Source organism: Ruditapes philippinarum, unplaced genomic scaffold (genome assembly GCF_026571515.1).
Source record: "Ruditapes philippinarum isolate M1 unplaced genomic scaffold, ASM2657151v2 ctg1678_1_1_1_1, whole genome shotgun sequence".
In the NCBI taxonomy this organism is placed as follows: Eukaryota; Metazoa; Mollusca; class Bivalvia; order Venerida; family Veneridae; genus Ruditapes; species Ruditapes philippinarum.
This window is the reverse complement of record NW_026861405.1, coordinates 34,642-57,686: the sequence shown is the minus strand read 5'-3', so window position 1 is coordinate 57,686 and position 23,045 is coordinate 34,642. Positions and strand designations below refer to the sequence as shown.

Genomic DNA, 23,045 nt, shown 5'->3' with positions numbered 1-23,045 from the left:
TGTCAAAATCCACAAAGGTTTCAGGAGATGATTTTTTTTAACATTGAAATAATAATGCCAACAGACATGCTGTCACAAAAGCTCAGGTATAAGCACTCTGTGCTCAGATGAGTTAAACTTTTTTGTAATGATCAGCTGTACAATGCAGGAGGTATAGTCTAAGAGAGTGAAGAACTTACATCTTGGAATGATGGAGTATCCTGATCTCCATATTTCTGTATAAAATACTGATCTAGACTGATATCTGTAGCTTTACCAATCTGATCACGTGATTTACTGTCAGGTACACACTCTATAACACCACACTGAAAATATACAACAATATACAATGTATTATCTACAGTTCTTGTTGTAAATATTGTTCAATGGAAAAACTATAAGAATAGCAATATGATTTTTCAGACTTATCAACCCAGGGGAGTGTTAGGCCTACAAAATTCTACTTTGAAAGTTCATTGGCATTTTTCTACCAATTATTTCCTACCTACATTTGGCGAAAAAAAAATAATTTCAAGTTACAAACAATAATTTTGTCTTGCAAACAAACAATCATTTTGATAAAACTTTTCATTAAAAACTTCTGCTATTGTTTAATTTGAATATAAATTTGGACATGTTAAACAACAAAATAGCATACCCCAGGAGCTGTGGCAACCACTCTGTATGGAGCTAGATAGAGATCAAGGCCGGTCTGTTCAAATATATTCCTAAAGAGACTAATGACTTGTAGTGCTAACATGTCCTGTCTAACATCATCGCCCACCTTGAAGATACATGCCTGCCATACCATAGCTGATACTTGTCTCCTCTCATTCCCCTCACCTTCAGTGTTGCTCAAACCCAGGTCTTCTAACTGGTGTATACCACATGGCTTTACTTTAAATCGTGCCAAAAATGGAGCTTTTGCAGCACTGTAAATATATTGTTCATTCTTATATATAGAACAATATTTACAGATTTATTGGTGAGAAAAGTGATAAAAACAGTCTATATGGAGAAAAGCACTTTTTAAAAAATGAAACTATGTTTTATATTTTATACACTTTTTATCAACAAAGTTCACTTGATTATTTCTTATGAAACATTAATAATACACATTTCACCAACTTTTCTGCAAAAAAAAAAATATACATGTATAAGGCAAATTATTTATATTTACAAAATAATACATAAAAAAATGTGTCCAGTTTATTTCATGAACCTGACACCTGATAATATTACCTTTGCATGGGTGTTCCAGATTTATAGTCTATTTCCTTCACTATAGCCTCTGGATTTGATGGCAAATAACATCCTGTATTATATAAATAAATAATTCTTTAAAACATATCTTCCATTAGTAGAAAGACAACTTCGTAATGGGATTTGAAGAACATTTTTTTTTTTTTACAATTATTTTTCTTGCTGTTTTACTCATGGTACAACAGTTAATTTGTTATGCTAGAAAAAAGAGACATGCTAAACAAAAAGAAAATGTATTTACCATGTTGTAACTGTATTTTACTTAAAGCTTCTAGACATGCCTTCTTTCTCTCTGGACCTTTAGGGAATGGCCTGTAGAAAAATTAAACACAATCAATTAACTTAACAATTTGTGATGATAAGAGGTGTTCTTATTAATTTGACACTCAAATTCTATGTTACAACTCTTTCAAGAATTGACCATAAGATGATGGAAACAACATAATTATACAGTTAATAAATCTTATACAAATATTTTATCATTAAGTCCATGTGTGAACTTACTCATTATTAAAATTCAATAATCTAAACAGTTTTTTGAAACAGAATTGTATTTTACAATAATTATGCTAGATATATCCCATTCTGCAATAATTATCAGTCACTGAATGATATTTTAAGCAGGATCAAAATATATCTTGCTATGAACTTACTTGATGATCCTAGAAATATCTGTGATCTGTCCAAAGAAGTCAAATTCTCTCTGGTAGAATTGTAGAGCAGAACCAGAGAGCTGGTCTTGTATCTCCTGCATTAAAATCTCCAGCTGTTCTCCAATCTCCGCTGTAATACATATACAATAACTCTAATAAGACAACTTAAATCACATCAGGGCTGCGCAAAACAATAGCTGTCTCTAATACACATTACGTTGGATTTTAAGTAACACCAGCACTGTTAAGATAGCATGCTTGACTATTGTCAGAACTTGTATTAGTGGACTGGTACTAAAAAGCTTTTCTTGATAAAGTAGTCAGAAAATGTATCTAAACAAGAAGCCCATGATGGTTTTTGATGCCTTTTCCACAAGCAATAATAAACCTTTTCCCTCTAGTACAAATTGAGTAGAAGATGCATTTCATAATAATGCAAATATTCTAACCCCTGTATATTATTAGTTATATTTTTTTTTTTGACAGGTTATATGGTCTTATATAAACAATTGTTTGTATATATAACTTGAGCCGGCTGGTGAGAGTTATATTAAAAGCAATCATTTATTTACCCTGTCAGCAACCTATATAACTGATATTTTACATACATGATGTACCAACACATATTAGTGAGAAAATTAATGTACCATCTCTCTCCAAGCCCTCCTCATCTCTAAACTTGTTAGTTTTCATGTTCCATAGTAACTGATGAGCTAATAACTGAGAATTCTTGGCTGCCCAGCGTATAAAATCTGTCACATAGCCCATCTATAAATGTTAAACAAGATAATTATGATCACACTTCAATATTCATGTTTTAAATTGAAAAAACATCTTATTTAAAGAAACACAAAATCTCACACTAATTATATATAACTGTAATCATTTATACAAATTAAAAATAAATGTTTGAAAATATTTTAAATTAACAACTAATCATTCATGAAATAAAATGTAAAAATTGAAAATTTATCACAGACAATCATCTGTTATTTCTTTTAAAAGAGAGCAAACTATTATTTTTTAAGTGAGAAAATAAATAAAATTTGATCATTTTAACAACAACAGTACATGCACTAGAAAAGTAATAATTTCTTTGATGCAGCTGTATATGATTGGTTCACATACAATGTCATTAAAGGTCAAACTTTAAGTTCTCTTAAGCGTACAAAAGCATAAAAGTTGAACTTGGTCATAATTAAAATCATCAAAGATCTAGGCCATGTAGATTCAAACAAGAAGATTTATGCGTGTTTTCCTGTATAGACTATGTAAATACAGTGACCCAAAAATCAGTGATCAAGATTTATATAGCTTATATTTAACAGCTCTGGGCACTTAGTTTCTTAGAGATTATTTTAAAGATTTCATTTTAGCTTTCATATGTAACTTTGTAGAGGTTGACATGAGAATAACTCCAGTGAAATTTGATCAAAGTATATCATATGGTTTAAAAGAAGTTGTTCAAGATATTATGAATGATGTATGTCATATAACATGCTGTCACAAAATAATATTTTGTATTTTGTGTTCCGAAAAGCCAAAAATTAAATCTGACAATTTCCATTGATATAATTATGGAACTAGAAAGTAGCTAGTAATAAATGTTTTAAATGAGAGGCAGATAAACAAACACTTACAGTATCATATCTTACTGCCTGCACCAGCTGGGGAATGTAAAATAACAATGCTTCCTGAAATATACCAACAATTAATATAATAACAATCACAGAAATTTGTTTACATTATCACAACTCTATATCGTTTTCAGTTTGTTAAAACTATGGGAACTAGTAATACAACTGTTCCGATTAAGATATCCAAGTACCAACTGTTTAGTGAGTAGGAAAGTCAGACAGTCTTAAGTTGATACATCACAAAATAATAATATTTACTTATAGTTATACTCTCAGTCTGAACAATAACTAGGCATGAAAAAATAGACAAGCTAGAACTAAAAAAACTATACAGAAGAGAATTATTGTCTTTGAACACTGCATTTTTCCACAATAAAACCTACTTTAATATCTACCATGTATCAAATTGATACCTCAAATATTATTTTAGTTTTGCCTTTTACAAAAATTATGACCACTAACAAAATTATGGTTAACATATTGCGTACTGAATTTCTTAAATGGACTATTCCAGCTCTCATATTAGGAACTGTCCATTATCAGTTTTTCGGATTCAAGATGAAACTTTAAAATTAGTCAGTCAACAATAAAGAGCCTTGTCAGACTACACAAATGTAGGTGTTGGCCTGGCTATATACTGGCGGAAAATGCAAATGACCCATTTCCAGCAGGCAAATGGTTCACTTTTTTTTTTTTTGGTTGGCTTTAACTTCGCAACAACAGTATGAATCCAGCTTTACTGGTGGAAAAAGACCTAAGGTGCCCTTCCTTGCATTATTTCAGACATGAACTGGCACCAGAGTAGAACCAGTAATGTTTCCTTAGCTAGCTGGATAGCTTCCTCACATGAAAGAAACCAAGTCTGTGTCAGGATTCGAACCCACAGAGGTGAGGAGCAAGTGATTTGAAGTCAAAGACCTTAATCGCTTGGCAACAGACACCCACACATTATATACATACACTATTATTTTTTGGAATATTGAGCTACTGTAGTATTAGACTTAAACATTATATAGTGATGAAAATATACATACTGTAGGTGCATTATGAAGCTGTTTGACTGCACATTGAGCAGTGAGCGGGTGGGGTGGAAACAGTCGTGAAAAATAGGACAGGCATACCAATGGTGATATAGGACACCATGTCAATATCTGGCTTAACTGAAATCATAAATAACTTATAATTATAGAATGTACATTCTTACACGCTTTGAAATAATACATGTATATATATCAAATTCATGAATGTTTCATGATAAAAGAATATACCATCTACCTATATATAAAATTACAAATGTACCTCCTGACTTCATTGCCTGTCACAGCGTCATATTTACATAAATATACTTATAATTTAGTTTAACAGGAGACTAGTTATTGATTAAATAAAGATTTCTAATCAACCTTTATCTAATGATCTTCAAGTCTATAGAAGTCATTAAATGGCCAGGGAAATGTCCCTTACCAAGTTTGAAAAATTTAGATTTATTTTATCTCCAGTTTTTGATCACACAAGAATTTTACAACAAGTGACACAGTTACCTTGATCTATAGCTTTTATTCTATTAATTTCAAGATGTGCATGTGTTATACAACATTTACATGTATAGTTTTGGGGCATATCTTACCTCTGGGGAATCTGACTCAACACTGCTAGGTGTAACAACAAATTTGATAGCTTCAGGAATGTTGCTCACAGCTAGAGGATTATTCCTCACCAGTCTTGTCACTTCTATCCTCAGTGCATCAGAGTTACGGAACCTTTATTAAACAGACATAAAAATAATAAAAATACATTTCTGAGTTTCAAAATGTTTTAAAATCAGATGAGATATTGGATAAAGCAGTTTGCCTATGTACAACAGAGACATTATTAAAGGACACAAGAAAACACAATTGACAAGGTAACAACAACTGAAACTATCTCTGAAGGTGATAAATACACAAGTATACAGTTTTAACTCCCAAAACAAACAAACATCACACTTGACTTTTCTTAATACTGAATGCAAAAAAAAACAACAATAGAATATCTTTTTTATGTCATGGTAATATCTGAATTATTCAATATGAAACTTGGTCCTAAAGTAGTTTTGTCCAAGGATAAACCAAACTCATCAACATATATTTTAATAATATATAACAAAGTTATGGCAAATTTGATACAGAAAAAATCAAAGACCTTGGTGACAAGAGGTTCAATTCATATACACTTCAGGCAGTTATCAGACATATTGTCGAGTTCAAATATTAATCAGATATATACATAAATCAAAAGAATTTAAAAAGATTTTCATATTTCACCTTAAGGATAAATTCCATTTAAAGTTCAATGTCATATTTGAATTACTTCACATTACCATTTTGTCTTAAATAATGTTTGGTTCATCCATAACAATTTACAATTTCCAGTATGTGACCTTGGCTTTTGACTTAATGAACTTAAAATCAATAGGGGTCAATAAATTACCATTTGCAATGTCCCTACCATGTGTTACAAACTTAGGCTTGTTTTCTTACGTTATCAAGCAGACAAAACATTTTACACTAAGTGTTAAGTGATACCTTTGACCTACTTTGACTTCTTTGGTCAAAATCATTTAAAGGTCAAGGTCACATCCACCTGACTTGCTCTACCCTAGGTGTTGAAATAAATACTTCTACTAATAAAATTGTAATGGCCATTTAAGCAAAATCCATTGCCTTGGGGTCAATGCCAAACATCAATATAAAATGCTATTATTGGTTGATCAAGCATTTCAGAATCAAGGTCACAGTGACCTTTGACTTACCTAAATATTTATAAGGGTCATTCACTAGAGTTGGATTGGTATTAAAATATAAGCAAGACTGACCTAGATGGGAAGAAGACAGCAAGGACTGGAGAGATTTCCCAGGCAAGTCTAGCATAATCCCGCCATTGTTTCTCTGATATAACAGTATTCCAAGCAAAGGCTTTCTCCTCATCCTTAACTTTAAGCTCTAGTAACTCCATTGGATTGTGCCATGTTGTGAACAGTTCTACAGTACTTGCCTACAAAATATAAACATCTTTAGAGTACTTGCATACAAAGAAATAAAATAGTTCTATAGTACTTGCAAAATACAACAGCAATCAGTGATCACATGTGTTGCCTGATGATAGCCAATTAAGCAGTTGTATTGAGGGGTGATTGAACAATTTATTACCTTTATGTGAAGGCTATTTTGTAGCATGTTGCAGCTACTGTGTGACACAAAAATCATGAACAGGCCAAAATGCTTTTTTATTCAAAGGCCACAACTCAGCCAAAATAAACTGGAAAACCTATATAATCTATATAAGTACATACCAGTTTCTAAGATATATAAACATGTATACCAATCACTATGGTATATAAACACATTTACCAGTTATTTAGGTATAAAGACATTTACCAGTTAGTCAGGTATATACACATTTACCAGTTACTCAGGTATATAAACAAATATACAATTTAACAGGTACAAAACACATAATTGTACCAGTTTTTAAGATATACACATGTATAACTCATACACACCAGTTACTAGGGGTGTAACAATACGGCAAAAACCGTATTGCAATATATTGCCATTTTGCCGAAGCGTATTGCAATATATTGCAATACATATTGTTGCGTATATGTTTTGATGTAAAGATGGAGTAACATTATATATTATTATTATATATATTCTTAGTAGAAACTTAATAAAAATGTAAGGAATACATAGAAAGTAAAGTGTCACACAATTTGATAAACAAAACTAGTCGCGCGTTACCTTTCGCATCTGGGTCGGATATTTTTATCTTATGTTGGCGGCTTGGCGCTAATAAAATTCGCCAATTAAAGATTTTATGCGAAATTTGTATGAAATATGAAGCTAGGCAATTAATTGAAAATATGAATTTTATAAAGTACCGGTTTTCCAAAAATCGTACTGCGGTACAAAATTAATTTTTCCATATTGCAATATATCGGTATACCGGTAAACCGTTACACCCTTACCAGTTACTCATATAAAAACATACCAGCATTGTAAGAAGAAGACCCCTTTTTCTAATATAATCTCTCAAATATGTATTGTTTTGTTGATTCTGCTTTCTGCTGCCTGTAAAACAAATAATAAGGTAGATGTGACTAATAAAGCAAAGTAATTTCATTATTTGTAAGTACTAGTTATTGAAATGTTAAAATAACATTAAATAAATATGTAAAAATATTTTGCCACGGTAACACTAAAGTTCGTATACGAATTTTAACATGCAAATGAAGTCTATAATCAGCTTGTGTATGCGCTACGTCACAGTGTTAAAGTTGCTATATGGACACAGCAAATATGAGATTTTCTTGTGCAAACACACTTTAACCGTTTAAGCTTCACGGTGCACTAAGCCTGAGGTTCAGAAAAAAGTAATCATCTCATTAAAAAGATAAAATTTGTATGAAAACATCCAATACAATGCGGAAATATACCGTTAAATTAGGACTGCTACTTATAGTCATGTTTGTTGATTTAATATTGATGTACGGATGATCCGAAGGCGGAGTTTCCCATGCAAATAGAAATTGTACTTTCGAATTCGCCAGAATGAGGTTGCAGATTTTATGCTTATAAAAACTCATTTTGGTTGTCCGGACATCAAGATAAGATCTGGAGTCGTTGTGAAACACAATTTATTAATGAAATGTCTCTATTTCTGTTTTTATGAAATTTATTAAATGTAACTTTAAGAATATTACCAGTGAAATTTAGAGTCAACAAATCTATTGTTAATGTTGTATGACATAAGGATGAAGTTAAAATGTATGAAACACAAACTATTGCTTTACCATACTGTAATAAATGTGTTTGTAATTAACTGATAACTTTAGTTATTTGTAAATCATTTTACAAAACACTGATTCATTAATTCACTCTGTCATTATTAAACTTTATATTAAATGAACAAAGAATGCAAATGTTCAACAAGGAAATTTTGCTCATTTGTTATGATTGAAAGCTTTAATATTGAGCACAACTTGAACTGACTCAAGATAAAACTAAAACAAGTAAAATAGAACTGTAACAGTATAAAACAAATTTATACCTATAAAATATTTTCCTGGTGTAAAAATAAAACATTAAATGATTATAAAAAGCATAAAAAATTATTCTTTACATAATAGGTAAAAAATCTTGAATTTACCAATGGCATGTCTTCTTCATAATGTACTACAAAATTATGCCAAGTCATTTCAAACAATTGATTTAATGACCAGATACAATTATCAATGTAGCATTATGAATGGATTTCTTCCTTTAAAGTCAGAAAGTGTGACCATGACCACTACAAATTTGTTCTCACTCATTCCACTTTGCTTTTATGTATCGGTCACTTAATGACAAAATATGGACATGGTAATGCATTATCATATGATTTTTAACATGTGTGACCTTGACCTTTGAGCTGTTGAACTAGCCCTAAATCAAAAGATGTCCTCTTAATTAACTGAATATTTCTACATAAGTTTTCAATATTCATACATGAAAAACAAAGTTATGTACAAAACAAGACTGTCTTTTCACAATCATAGGCATTTAAGTGTGACCTGATTCTTAAGAGCTTGATACATGTCATCTAAATGTGCAACAAATTTTAAGATTTATGCAAAGTATTTTTTTTATTTAATCCACATTAATAACAGGATTTTTCACTAAACAAGGACGTTAATGTATTTGAATGTAAAATTTCCTTTACAATTAATTAAGTGTGACCTTGTCCATTGAGCTAATTCTTGAGGTGACATGTCATCATTTATGGTAAGTTATTTTACAATCCATTTATTTACCAGACACAGCCATCTGCACTTTTCGAAAATTCCTTTCCAACAGAAGTGTGACCTTTACCTTTGACCTACAAGCCTGAGTCTTAAATGTAACACATCATCTCAATGTGCTACTAAACATTTATGAAACATTAATTTAAAATACCTCCATGAATAACTAAGTTATGGACCTGGCAAAAGCAGACTGACAGACAGGCAGATAATTCAAAATCTATATGCCACCATTCACGGACATAAAAGAAACTATATGTCATCCTTTTGGAAACATAAAAGCATATACAACTATTGTAAATTGACATCTTGTCATCAGATCATAATAATAGATAAACAATGCTTATTGTAAAAGAGTGAGGTGTTTTGTTTCTTTATTCCAATACCATCACTGTACAGGTAACTTGTGGAGGGCTTGGTTTTGTTTGGTCCTGCAATATTTTAGGCCCTTAAACATTCTGTTATAGATAAATGATATTATAAACATATCGTTATAAAGAACTTACTGGTAGATCTCTTGGAGACTGATGAAACCCCACTATTTATAGACATGAGCCATTTCTTAGACTGACTACTGGATATTGTCATCTGGTTAACACTGGAGAAATCATCCATCTCTTTCTCCTCTATATCATCAAACACAGTATAGTATTAGGATTATAGGCATAGATAATTAGACAATGGATAAATCTAATTAGGCATAAAGAATAAGACAGAATCACACAAATATAATGAGACACATAATATTAGAAAAACAGGTAAAATAAACAAGATCAGACATCCAAATCAAACAAACAATGTAAGATATCAAACAGGAATAATCATCATCATTGTAAAATCTACAAATTCAAGTTCACCAACCAAATAAATGTAACATTGTATAAGCCACATTTAGAGATTTGTAATGAAAAGAATGTACTAAAAAAATTAGTTCAAAAGACATAACTAACAAATACAAGTGTATATTGTTTTCAACAACAAATATGCAATTTGCCTTGTCACTTAATTTCATCAAATGAATGGCTTGCATAAATCTAAATAAAGCTCACCTATAGGAGGTTGGAATATATTCTCATGCAGATATTTCTTGTCTTGATGTACAACATTCCAGAACTTGACACATGTTATAACGTCCTCTCTCAGATCTGACCCTCGTTGTGTGGGACATATCACTGGCCCTCTATATATTGTAATGTAATAATTTTATGATTTCATGAATTACATAACTTTTGTAAATGACCATAAGGCAATCATACATGCTAAATATCAAAGCTCTGGAATTTATAATTTCACACAAGATTAAAATGTGTTTTCTTATATAACTCTATATGAACAAAGTGAGCCCCAGCACAGGGCCAATTATGATCTCAGAAAGTACAACCAAACCTGTGCATAGTCTTATATCTTTTAATTGTTAATGTTTCTGTACCAAGTAGATTCAATTTCAAATTATATAGGTTTCAAACATACAGGGCAAACATGAAATTGCTTATAGATTGGATACCATGTGCATTTCATTATAGTTATGGTGAATTTCTTTCCGGGCATATTAAAGAATAATAAACATACGCATAAAAATCTAGTGCAGTATTATAGACCCTTTCTCTGAGAACTCCTTTGATGACATTGTTAGGTAGGTTATTTCCCTGCAGTAAGGATAGACCCATATGTAGTAATCTGTAATAGATAAGTATTTGTTATCAGTTATCAGCATGATAAAGTGAACATATAACAATGTCACAGTGATATAATCATGATAAAGTGAACATATAACAATGTTACAGTGATATCAGCATGATAAAGTGAACATATAACAGTGTCACAGTAATATAATCATGACAAAGTGAACATATAATGTCACAGTGATATCAGCATGATAAAGTGAACATATAACAGTGTCACAGTAATATAATAATGACAAAGTGAACATATAATGTCACAGTGATATTAGCATGATAAAGTGAGCATATAACAGTGTCACAGTAATATAATCATGACAAAGTGAACATATAATGTCACAGTGATATCAGCATGATAAAGTGAACATATAACAGTGTCACAGTAATATAATAATGACAAAGTGAACATATAATGTCACAGTGATATCAGCATGATAAAGTGAGCATATAACAGTGTCACAGTAATATAATCATGACAAAGTGAACATATAATGTCACAGTGATATCAGCATGATAAAGTGAGCATATAACAATGTCACAGTAATATAATCATGACAAAGTGAACATATAATGTCACAGTGATATCAGCATGATAAAGTGAGCATATAACAGTGTCACATTAATATAATCATGACAATAATCATGACAAAGTGAACATATAATGTCACAGTGATATCAGCATGATAAAGTGAGCATATAACAGTGTCACAGTAATATAATCATGACAAAGTGAACATATAATGTCACAGTGATATCAGCATGATAAAGTGAACATATAACAATGTCACAGTAATATAATCATGATAAAGTGAACATATAACAATGTCACAGTAATATAATCATGATAAAGTGAACATGTAACAATGTCACAGTAATATAATCATGATAAAGTGAACATATAACAATGTCACAGTAATATAATCATGATAAAGTGAACATATAACAATGTCACAGTAATATAATCATGATAAAGTGAACATATAATGTCACAGTGATATCAGCATGATAAAGTGAGCATATAACAGTGTCACAGTAATATAATCATGACAAAGTGAACATATAATGTCACAGTAATATAATCATGATAAAGTGAGCATATAACAGTGTCACAGTAATATAATCATGACAAAGTAAACATATAATGTCACATGAATATAATCATGATATAACAACATTACAGTAGTATAACTGTGGGTTCAAACCCCGCTAAGGACTTGATTTGTTTATTTGAGGAAGCTTTCAAGCTAGGTGCTTACAGAAGGTCAGTGGTTCTACTAAGGTTGTTGAAATAATGCAAGGAGGAACACCTGAGGCCAATCCTCACTAGAAAAGCTGAAAAATCATTATATGACCTTTAAAAGTACTTAAATGACTTTAAAACCAATAGAATTAATACAAAACATACCCCAATCTTGCTCCCATTGCAGCTGGATGCCTTGATATCAGTGAAGGATTTCTGCCAACTCCAAGTAACAAGGATTTATTGATCAGTGTTACAAAAATACTCACTTCACACAGACTGCTGTATCGTACTATTTCAAGACGTTCTTGCAAAAACTGAAATAGTCAAAATTATTCTTTCAAATATATAATCATTTCAAACTATAACTATCGCTGAATGTGATTTGTTCTATAACTGAGCTTTGATAGATAATAATGAACCAATAATGGCCAAGTGCCCTTGTGATTTTTAAGTTTGTGTTTTGATTTTTCAGGCTGAATTATTACAAGTTGTTGTTTTTCCCTTATCCTAAGTTTGAACCAGCAATGCTTGGATTACAAATCTGATGCTCTCCATATTGTGTGAAGCTGGCTGACTTAGATATTTATGCACAAAAGTACATGTTAATTTCAAATCATTTTCTTAGTAATAACATGGGCAAACCTTTGTAAAAATGCAATGAAGAGTTGTCAAACATGGCCTAAAGAGTATGTCTGCATAGACTCCAGTAACTTAACCATTTATTCGCATCTAACGATCATGCAGGGATAAACGGTGGGTGCGATTCTGATGCCTAAACCCTTTTAAAGACAATTCCTCAGCCACAAGGGGAAACAAATTTACATAATCTATACAAATTTATAATTACAATTTATAGTATAAAACCATATATTACAAATAAATTGTCATACAGTGTCAGTGCATTTCATAAATAAAATGTCTTAAGAAAATCTAACCTTGACCCAGATATTGTGAGGTTCAACATATGGTGCATCAGGATGTAATACCTGACCCTCTGTTTTAGCAAGGGGATCAGATCTAGGTTTATCATCTCGAAATATTCCTAACTTCATGTCTATAGTTAGTTGCCAAGCTGCAGCCATCTCACATACAAACTGTCAATATCAATCAAAATTTATAACACTGATATTATAACTGTAATACTCTACATAATAAAACATTATGGTAAAATATTCTATAATAATGTTTTATATGAATATCATGATCTAATCTGTTTATACTATTACTAGACAGGATGGATAATGCTACCATTACCAGGGTAACATAACTACATTTATTATCAACTAAAATGGTGGGATGAAAATTATGGCATTTTAAAGGCATACAAAACTTCACTTTTACGAAAATACTGTGATTCAAATTGAATATTCAGATTTAAATGAGAATAAAGTGAGTAAAATCTGTAAACAAGACTTATTAAGGTTGCAAGCAAAAAATAAATTTTTATGATTGTAGATACAAGAGCTGTGTCTGTAAGTAGGTTATGTCTCCTAAATGTAGCTTAGAATGTTAACTGAAATACATATTTAATTGATTTTGTTGTTGGGTTATATGGCATACCCATACTGTAATGGTCATTATGGCCTTTTACAGCTTTAATGGTGCTCCTCATGTGCTCTTCTGTGCATTACTTCAGGCACAAGTGGACATTTGCATAGAACCATTGACCTTCCACACACTAATTAGATAGCTTCCTTACATGAAAGTATCTAGGATTTGACCCACAGCAGTTATAAACAAGTCATTTAAAGTCAACAACCTTAACTCCTCAGTCACAATTGCCCGTTTTTGTCATTCATTTTTCACTATGTTCTGTAATTACCTCAATACTCCACTGTGGCTTGGCAGCCAGGATCCACTCCCAGCATGACACTGCTGCTTTCATTGTCATCTTGGTAAAATGTTTTACTGGTGTCCAGCATAGGGCATGTAATAACACTTTGTTTATATCTGAAAAAAATATTATTATTACTTTTATAAACTAGTAAATACTTAACCCCATCTGATCTTATCTGCAAATGTAGATATAGATGTAAATTGCGCACATGAGAACCATTGCAAGGAAATGTAATAATTTCTTAATCACAGAAGTACTTCATTGGATTACATTCTAGATCTATTCACTGTCAAATTTTGATTTCACACACTTAAGTGTACAAATACTTTGAATTTGAAAGCTTGAGCTAAGTAAAGTATAAAAGATCAATCAGTACTTCCGGTCTCTAGTTCACAACCAGAGCAAACCAAATCATTTTATCTTACCAACATTGTGAATAACAATGGACAACATACCATCATAAAACATCAAATCTTCCTCTCTTTGTGCTCAGATAAACTACAGCAAACAGACACTGGGCCAAAATGACCCTTCAACCAATTTAAACTTTTTCTCAGTAAAAACAAATAAGATTATTACTAATGTTGTAAAATATAGAGAAACTACATACCTTCCATACAGATAAGTAGAGAGCTCACTCTGAACATGGCTTGTTTACACTGCTCTACATCTAAAATGATAATATGAACAATTGTAAAATATTGTTGTTATCACCATAAATATCATGCATCATGTATCTGGGGATTGCTTTGACAACATTTATAAATATATATACATTGTGATAGACATAATAATAGGTCATGCCTATTTTTGTTATACAAGGCAAGTGTCTTATGTGTACAAAATCAAAGCATTTTATCAAACCTAAGTAAGTAGAGCACAGCAGGTGGTGTAAATGCTCTGCTGTTAAAAATTCCATGTTAAAAGGGGCAGAATTATGCCCCTTGTCTTACAAATGCACCGCATTATGATAAGCAAGAATTCCATGTTTCAAGTTGATAACTTTTAAAATGTTTGAATTATGGACTACATTAAAGTTTTTGCATGACACCAACAACGGCGCACACGATGATGCTGCAGCCATCATAATAGCTTGACTTTTCTTCATAATAGATAAGCTAATAATTACAACAGATATTACATGAAAGAACATACAGATATCTTACACACAGTCCATATAAAATGTGAAAATGTCATTAAAATATTTTCATCTATAATTAATGAACATGTTAGTAACTTGAAACTATTTTGTCTACTTTCATGTTATTATTTAAAGCAACTATTTTAATTAGTTGACAAACACAAGACCTGTCTAAAGACAGCATGTTCCATTTTTCTCTGAGCTGGATAAAAAAACAAAGAAGGAAAAGGCTGCAAAAAATGCTTAGCAGATTTATCTGACTTTGAAAATGAACCAGTATTCTTAGTTTGAAGTGAATATCTGTGATGGGTTTTTGAGACAATTATGAAGATATTCTTTGACCAAAAAAGGGTAATAATTAGGCAAAAATATTATTTAGCCTTTAAAATAAACTTTCCAATTTTAGCAGTGAACAAATAATCAAAAACTGAAGAGAATGTATTTGATATTCTTTGAGAAATGTATCTTTACAAAAAAGTAAGCCAAAATATTTCAAGGAAAAAAGGGCAAAATTAAACTAGAACTATCACTAAATTTGATTAATACCCCCACAAGACTGCTTCAGAAATGAGGATGTTACTAGTAACAGAATACCTTGTAAAAGAATTGAAATATAGAGTTATGGTTGTGGGCAATTAAAGATAGCTGTGGTTCTTGTATGTTGCATTTCCTTTCAATGTGGTTGGCCATTGATGAAGTTTTATTGGATTACTCTGTAGTAAGTCCAGAAAGACAAGGAATAGGAACAAAGGGCAATAACTCTATAAATACTGAAGATGGAGTTATAGTTCTTGTGCACTGCACTTCCTGTTATTGTGCTTGACCATTGTATGAAGTTGTTTTGAATTCCAACCAGTACTTTTTAAGTTATGCTCCGGACAAGGAAAAGTATCAAAGGGCAGTAACTCTGTATTTTGTCAAAATGGAGTTATGGCTCTTGTGCACTGCACTTCCTTTTAATGTCCTTGACAACTGTATGAAGTTGTATTGAATTTCAAACAGTAGTTTTCAAATTATGCTCTGGACAAGGAAAAGTAACAAAGGGCAATAACTCTGTAATTAGTCAAGATGGAGTTATGGTTCTTGTGCACTGCACTTCCTCTCAATGTGCTTGACCATTGTATGAAGTTATATTGAATTCCAACTATTAGTCTTCAAGTTATGCTCCGGACAAAAAAAGCAATGGAAAAGTAACAAAGGGCAATAACTCTGTAATTAGTCAAGATGGAGTTATAGTTCTTGTGCACTGCACTTCCCCTTATTGTGCTTGACCATTGTATGAAGTTGTTTTGAATTCCAACCAGTAGTTTTCAAGTCATGCTCTGGACAAGGAAAAGTAACAAAGGGCAGTAACTCTGTAATAAGTCAAGATGGAGTTATGGTTCTTGTGCACTGCACTTCCTCTCAATGTGCTTGACCATTGTATTAAGTTATAATGAATTCCAACAATTAGTCTTCAAGTTATGGTCCGGACAAAAGAAAGCAATGGAAAAGTAACAAAGGGCAATAACTCTGTAATTACTTTAGATAGAGTTATTGTTCTTGTGCACTGCACTTCCCCTTATTGTGTTTGACAATTGTATGAAGTTGTTTTGAATTCCATCTAGTAGTTTTCAAGTTATGCCCCGGGCAAGGAAAAGAAACAAAGGGCAATAACTCTGTAATTAGTCAAGATGGAGTTATGGTTCTTTTGCACTGCACTTCCTCTCAATGTGCTTGACCATTGTGTGTAGTTATATTGAATTCCAACCATTAGTCTTCAAGTTATGGTCCGGACAAAAGAAAGCAATGGAAAAGTAACAAAGGGCAATAACTCTGTAATTACTTTAGATAGAGTTATGGTTCTTGTGCACTGCACTTCCCGTTATTGTGTTTGACAATTGTATGAAGTTGTTTTGAATTCCAACCAGTAGTTTTCAAGTTATGCCCCGGACAAGGAAAAGTAACAAAGGGCAATAACTCTGTAATTAGTCAAGATATAGTTATGGTTCTTGTGCACTGCACTTCCTCTCAATGTGCTTGACCATTGTGTATAGTTATATTGAATTCCAATCATTAGTCTTCAAGTTATGCTCCGGACAAGGAAAATGCAACGGACGTCTGGACCGACCGACCAACCAACCGACCGACCGACCGACCGACCACCGGGTGACTCCTATATACCCCCCCCAAACTTCGTTTTTGGGGGTATAATAAATCTAACTTTCAATTTTGAAAATCATATGTGTTTTGATAGTGGCCTAGTATTTTCATAATTAAGTAAAAACCTTTAGTAGCTAATGAGAAATGAACCATAGCAAAAAAAAGTTGAAAAGGGGAATAACTTTGCCAAAATTAATTTTGGGCTTATCTGCCATTTAAAAATGGTGTCAGATTTTGATGGATTTAACTCATTACAGGATTGGAGCAGTACCTCTAGACGCTTGCAAAATTCATGATCACAAAATAGACAAATGTCGTTTTTTTCGACGAATATTACATTTTTCATGCATTTACAAACAAAAATCGGTGTGGCAAGATGAATTAGACCTTTTAAAGTTCATTCCGTTGGGTAAAAAGGCAAGATTTTATCATTTTATGATTGAAGCGCCTTGTCCGGTATATACCGGAATATGTTATTTAGTGTGGTGCTCCAATCCTTTTTATAGTCTCACTCGATTTAGATAGTGAACATGTATACTAAGTTTCAAGTGGAAAGCTTTAATAGTTTTGCAGAAAATGAAACTTAACAAAAAGATTAACCATCACAGATCTCAATGAGAAGGCCACAAAAATTGCTCCTCTTTGTTTCTTTCAAAGTAGAGCCAATAAATAAATAACTAAAAGATGTTAGATAAATAAATCTAGCAGAAAAATAATTTGATTAAAATTTTTGTTAGTTTATTCACATATTCAATTGGATATTTCATTCAAACTCATGTGAAAACCTTTTTCAATTTCTTTTTTTATTATCTCTAGCACATACCATCTTAGACAAGGGGGCCATTGATCCCAAAATGCTCATCTGAGGGCAGTTTTCTATAGTTATGAACTGGACAATGCTTTAGTGGTCAAGGCCACTTTAACATTGCCCTTTCACTGTCTTTACTCAAAATCAATTGTGGGTCATCTACTAGTCATGAATAACCTTCATACCAAATTTTATAAACATCTACAAGCCATGAAAACCCTCCACTACAAATATAATGACTGAAGACACATGGAGTTTAAGAGAATTAATTGTTTATTTTGCAAATAAAGGGACCCCCAACCCCCGAACAGAGGAGCCAATTTTGACACCAGAACAATACTTTGAATAGACCTGTTAGATGTCAACAAGACAGTGTTTCATGCCTAATAATCAAATATCTAAGCTTTAGGCTTTCACAGAAGATTTTATGCCAAATATCTATGCTCTAGCCCTCGGAATCTTTTTTATGTTTTTACAATCTACATGTATGTAAAACCAATGATCCCTGAAAAAAAGCCAATACTTGTCCAATCTTGGTGCAGGTAAATTAAAATTAATGTTTCATGCCAAATATCGAAGCTCTTACCATTGGGGTTTCTTTTCGGAGAAGAAGATATTTTAAGTTTTTTTTTATAAATATAAGGAAAACCCATGACTACATTATGTTATATATCACATTCCAAAGCTCTGGGACTTTTACTTTTAGACAAGACAATTTTTGAAAATTGCACTTTTTAAACTCATTATTTGGTCCTGTGACCTACTTATGCAACAGACCAGAACCATTTGAATTAGTTTGAAAGGGGACTGACTACCCAAGGATCATTCCTGTGTAATTTAGTTAATATCTGGTCATTGGTGTCAGTGTAGAAGAATTTGTTGATGATGAATGATGATCACAAAAGCTTACCATTAGCTAGAAATGTGATCATAGGACATGTACATTACATTTCACTGTAATAGATGCATACATGTAAATACATGTAAATATCTAGCTTATTTCATAGCATTCAAATGTGATATCAACAAGGCAGTTTGAAGGACACCTGCCACCATATAACTGACCTTGCGTATGACCTTGACCTTGGAAGAAGCAACCTGAATTTTGAGCTCTGAGCATCGGTCATAATGGTGATCATTTGTGCCTAATTATTTCATATACTTTCAGCAATTTTTAAGTAATGATGTGGATACAAAATGTGGGCTTAATGTGACCTTTAAATGTGACTTTGAACTTGGGGATAGCAACCTAATTGTTGCAGTAAGCCATTTGTGCCAAAGTGGACACAACATTTGGACTTTTTTTATATTTGAAACATGTTATACCAAGTTTTATGTGTTGATCACTTACTAACTGTAATTTTTTTTATATTAAATATGTTGACTGGCATACATGTTAGTAAGATTATACCATATATAATTATGTAATACTCATGCAACCATTCTAAACATAATATTTGTACTGTAACAAAGGGTGAAACAATCATTTTCTGCTGGTGTGTGCATATTATATAAAACTTACCACCGTGAATCATCAGAAATCTCTCTTTTTTAACTGTTCATGATAACAACAAAGTGCATGATATGGGTCTTACAAAAATTGTGTCTCAACATTTGCAAAACATTGATCTTAAAAAACATATAATGATTAAGTCATTTTTTGTGAGGAAGTTAAAAAAACATATTATACATTTTTGGAGGGAACAAATGTCTAAAGACTAGACAAATACAGAATAACCTGTCAATTATACAAGTGTTCAGCACAGGTTTGATTGTTACATGCTTATCCTAAATCTCTCAAACATTCATAACTTTATCCTTGTTTACCTCTCTCAAACATTCGTAACTTTATCCTTGTTTACCTCTCTCAAACATTCATAACTTTATCCTTGTTTACCTCTCTCAAACATTCATAACTTTATCCTTGTTTTACATCTCTCAAACATTCATAACTTTATCCTTGTTTTACATCTCTCAAACATTCATAACTTTATCCTTGTTTTACCTCTCTCAAACATTCATAACTTTATCCTTGTTTTACATCTCTCAAACATTCATAACTTTATCCTTGTTTTACCTCTCTCAAACATTCATAACTTTATCCTTGTTTTACCTCTCTCAAACATTCATAACTTTATCCTTGTTTTACATCTCTCAAACATTCATAACTTTATCCTTGTTTTACATCTCTCAAACATTCATAACTTTATCCATGTTTTACATCTTTCATACATTCATAACTTTATCCTTGTTTAAAATCCCAAATCTTTCATATATTCATAACTTTATCCTTGTTTTATATCCCAGATCTCTCACACATTCATAACTTTATCCTTGTTTAAAATCCCAAATCTTTCTTACATTCATAACTTTATCCTTGTTTAAAATCCCAAATCTCTCATACATTCATAACTTCATCCTTGTTTTATATCCCAGATCTCTCATACATTTATAACTCTATCCTTGTTTTACATCCTAAATCTCTCATACATTCATAACTTTATCCTCATTTTACATCCTAAATCTCTCATACATTCATAACTTTATCCTTGTTTTACATCCTAAATCTCTCATACATTTATAACTTTATCCTTGTTTTACATCTTTCATACATTCATAGCTTTGCCCTTGTTTTTATCCCAAATCTATCATAAATTCATAACTTTATCCTTGTTTTACATATCTCATACATTCATAACTTTCTCCTTGTTTTTACATCCCAAATCTTTCATACATTTATAACTTTATCCTTGTTTTACATCCCAAATCTCTCATACATGTACAACTTTATCTCTGTTTTACATCCTTCATAAATTCATAACTTTATTCTTGTTTTACATCCTAAATCTCACATACATGTACATTCATTACTTTATCCTTGTTTTACATCTTTCATACATTCATAGCTTTGCCCTTGTTTTTATCCCAAATCTATCATAAATTTATAACTTTATCCTTGTTTTACATATCTCATACATTCATAACTTTCTCCTTGTTTTTACATCCCAAATCTTTCATACATTTATAACTTTATCCTTGTTTTACATCCTAAATCTCTCATACATTTATAACTTTATCCTTGTTTTACATATTTCATACATTCATAGCTTTGCCCTTGTTTTTATCCCAAATCTATCTTAAATTCATAACTTTATCCTTGTTTTACATATCTCATACACTCATAACTTTATCCTTGTTTTACATCTTAAAACTATATTACATTTATAGCTTTATCTCTGTTTTAAATCTAAATTTCTCATAAATTCATATCTTAATCCTTGTTTTATATACTTAATCCCTCATACATTTACAATAATTTGTTTTATATACAAAATTCAAGTGTTATGTAAATTTTGATCAAACTAAAAGCATGAAAATTATGTATAGTAGGTCATTTGACACACTGTCTGCAGAAAACCATGTGTTTGTTTTTCTTATTTCAGGTAAATAACTTATAAACATTATAATGAAGAAGATTTGTTAAAATAAAACATTAAAAATATGATCAACATGCAAGGATTTGAATACCTTATTTATACATTATACAATATACATAGTTTACTTTTCTATTACAATGTGATAATATATTCTCTCTATATAGAAAAATAATAACAACATGCAATGCATGTAATATTTATATCATATATAATACATGTATGTAATATTTTTAAAAACATTCCTAAATGATCAAAATTGTATTTTCCATCACATACATGTTATTAAATTGTGTTTATATTCTTTTTTTAAATAAATTAATATAATGTTCTAGACTATCTGTGAGATGTATGAACATGAAATAAAACAAATATATGATGAACTATCATGTAAGCTTATATGAAGATATTTTTTGTAATTTGTATTTTGCTAAGTTAGCATTTATGAGCAATATTGTTTAGATGTCATGCTTGCCCAAGAAGCAAATCATGTTTAATATTTTGGACTTAAGTCATCAAAGATGTATTATGTTTGTATAATGATATTTCACACATATTATAGTATGAACCACTGTTTACACATAGGCTAATTGAATCAAATCACACATAGTAATGTACACAAGTTACATACCAGTATCTAAACATGCTTTATCTAGTCTGTCACACAATAACTTGACCAGGTCTTCATCATTACTTATACTTCTCATACCAGATATCTGTCACAAAAATAAACAACAAGATCAGTACCTGCAACTATCAATAAAGCTTGATAACAAAACATGAATCAATCAAATTTTCTACATTTGCAATTAGGAGGAACTGATTAAAATCAACACTATGCTTTTTTTACCTTAGCCAGTAAGAATCACTTCTGGAAGGAATTTTACATATTTCTCTCTTTTTTATTCATATATTCATAAAAGTTGTTCATTTTAGAATAAGGAGTGACTGTGTAGTCAGATGTTAGTTGGTATTAAGATTGCTAGTCACATGGGTTCAAATCCGTTAGAAGCAAACCATTGCTTCCATGACACTCATTCCATAGTATTATGGTTGGTTCCATGGACAAAGTCAAGAGTGTATCTATAAGCTTAAAGCTTTCAACACAATCAAACTAAAATACATTACAAGTATGTATAATCTAAATATGCTAAGTCTCTAGAGCAATTTTAAACTCTACGTTATACTGATAGTAACCTAAAGATGAAATAGATTTTACAGAAAAACTTGATAGAAGGTTCGTAAGACTTACCTCTCCCATAAACCTGCTACGTAAACTGAGACTTGCCATAAAACTAGAACTGTCAGTTGTTACACATTTTGGACGTCTCTCTAAGGTAGAACTCTGAAATTGTACAGTCCAATACATAAAGTTGTGTCTTTTTATACTGTTGCATCCTCGGTAACCCAG

General features: G+C 31.3%; 1 protein-coding gene across 7 annotated transcripts in view; it reads right to left on the bottom strand.

Moving 5' to 3' along the window:
* LOC132715513 (phosphatidylinositol 4-kinase alpha-like) overlaps window positions 1–23,045 on the bottom strand; it is a gene marked incomplete at its 5' end in the record, with an annotated part of 61,749 nt that overhangs the window by 4,527 nt on the left and 34,177 nt on the right. For 4 of the 7 annotated variants that reach the window (XM_060698519.1, XM_060698520.1, XM_060698521.1 and 1 more), the window contains 21 exon segments: window positions 180–305; window positions 638–911; window positions 1,222–1,294; window positions 1,484–1,554; window positions 1,896–2,025; window positions 2,543–2,663; window positions 3,536–3,589; window positions 4,567–4,692; window positions 5,160–5,292; window positions 6,387–6,565; window positions 7,562–7,641; window positions 9,857–9,976; window positions 10,400–10,530; window positions 10,920–11,027; window positions 12,435–12,586; window positions 13,208–13,366; window positions 14,095–14,222; window positions 14,720–14,779; window positions 19,723–19,755; window positions 22,266–22,350; window positions 22,887–22,979. In XM_060698519.1, the coding sequence (XP_060554502.1) occupies window positions 180–305; window positions 638–911; window positions 1,222–1,294; window positions 1,484–1,554; window positions 1,896–2,025; window positions 2,543–2,663; window positions 3,536–3,589; window positions 4,567–4,692; window positions 5,160–5,292; window positions 6,387–6,565; window positions 7,562–7,641; window positions 9,857–9,976; window positions 10,400–10,530; window positions 10,920–11,027; window positions 12,435–12,586; window positions 13,208–13,366; window positions 14,095–14,222; window positions 14,720–14,779; window positions 19,723–19,755; window positions 22,266–22,350; window positions 22,887–22,979 (2,436 nt within the window). 7 annotated transcript variants of the gene reach the window in all.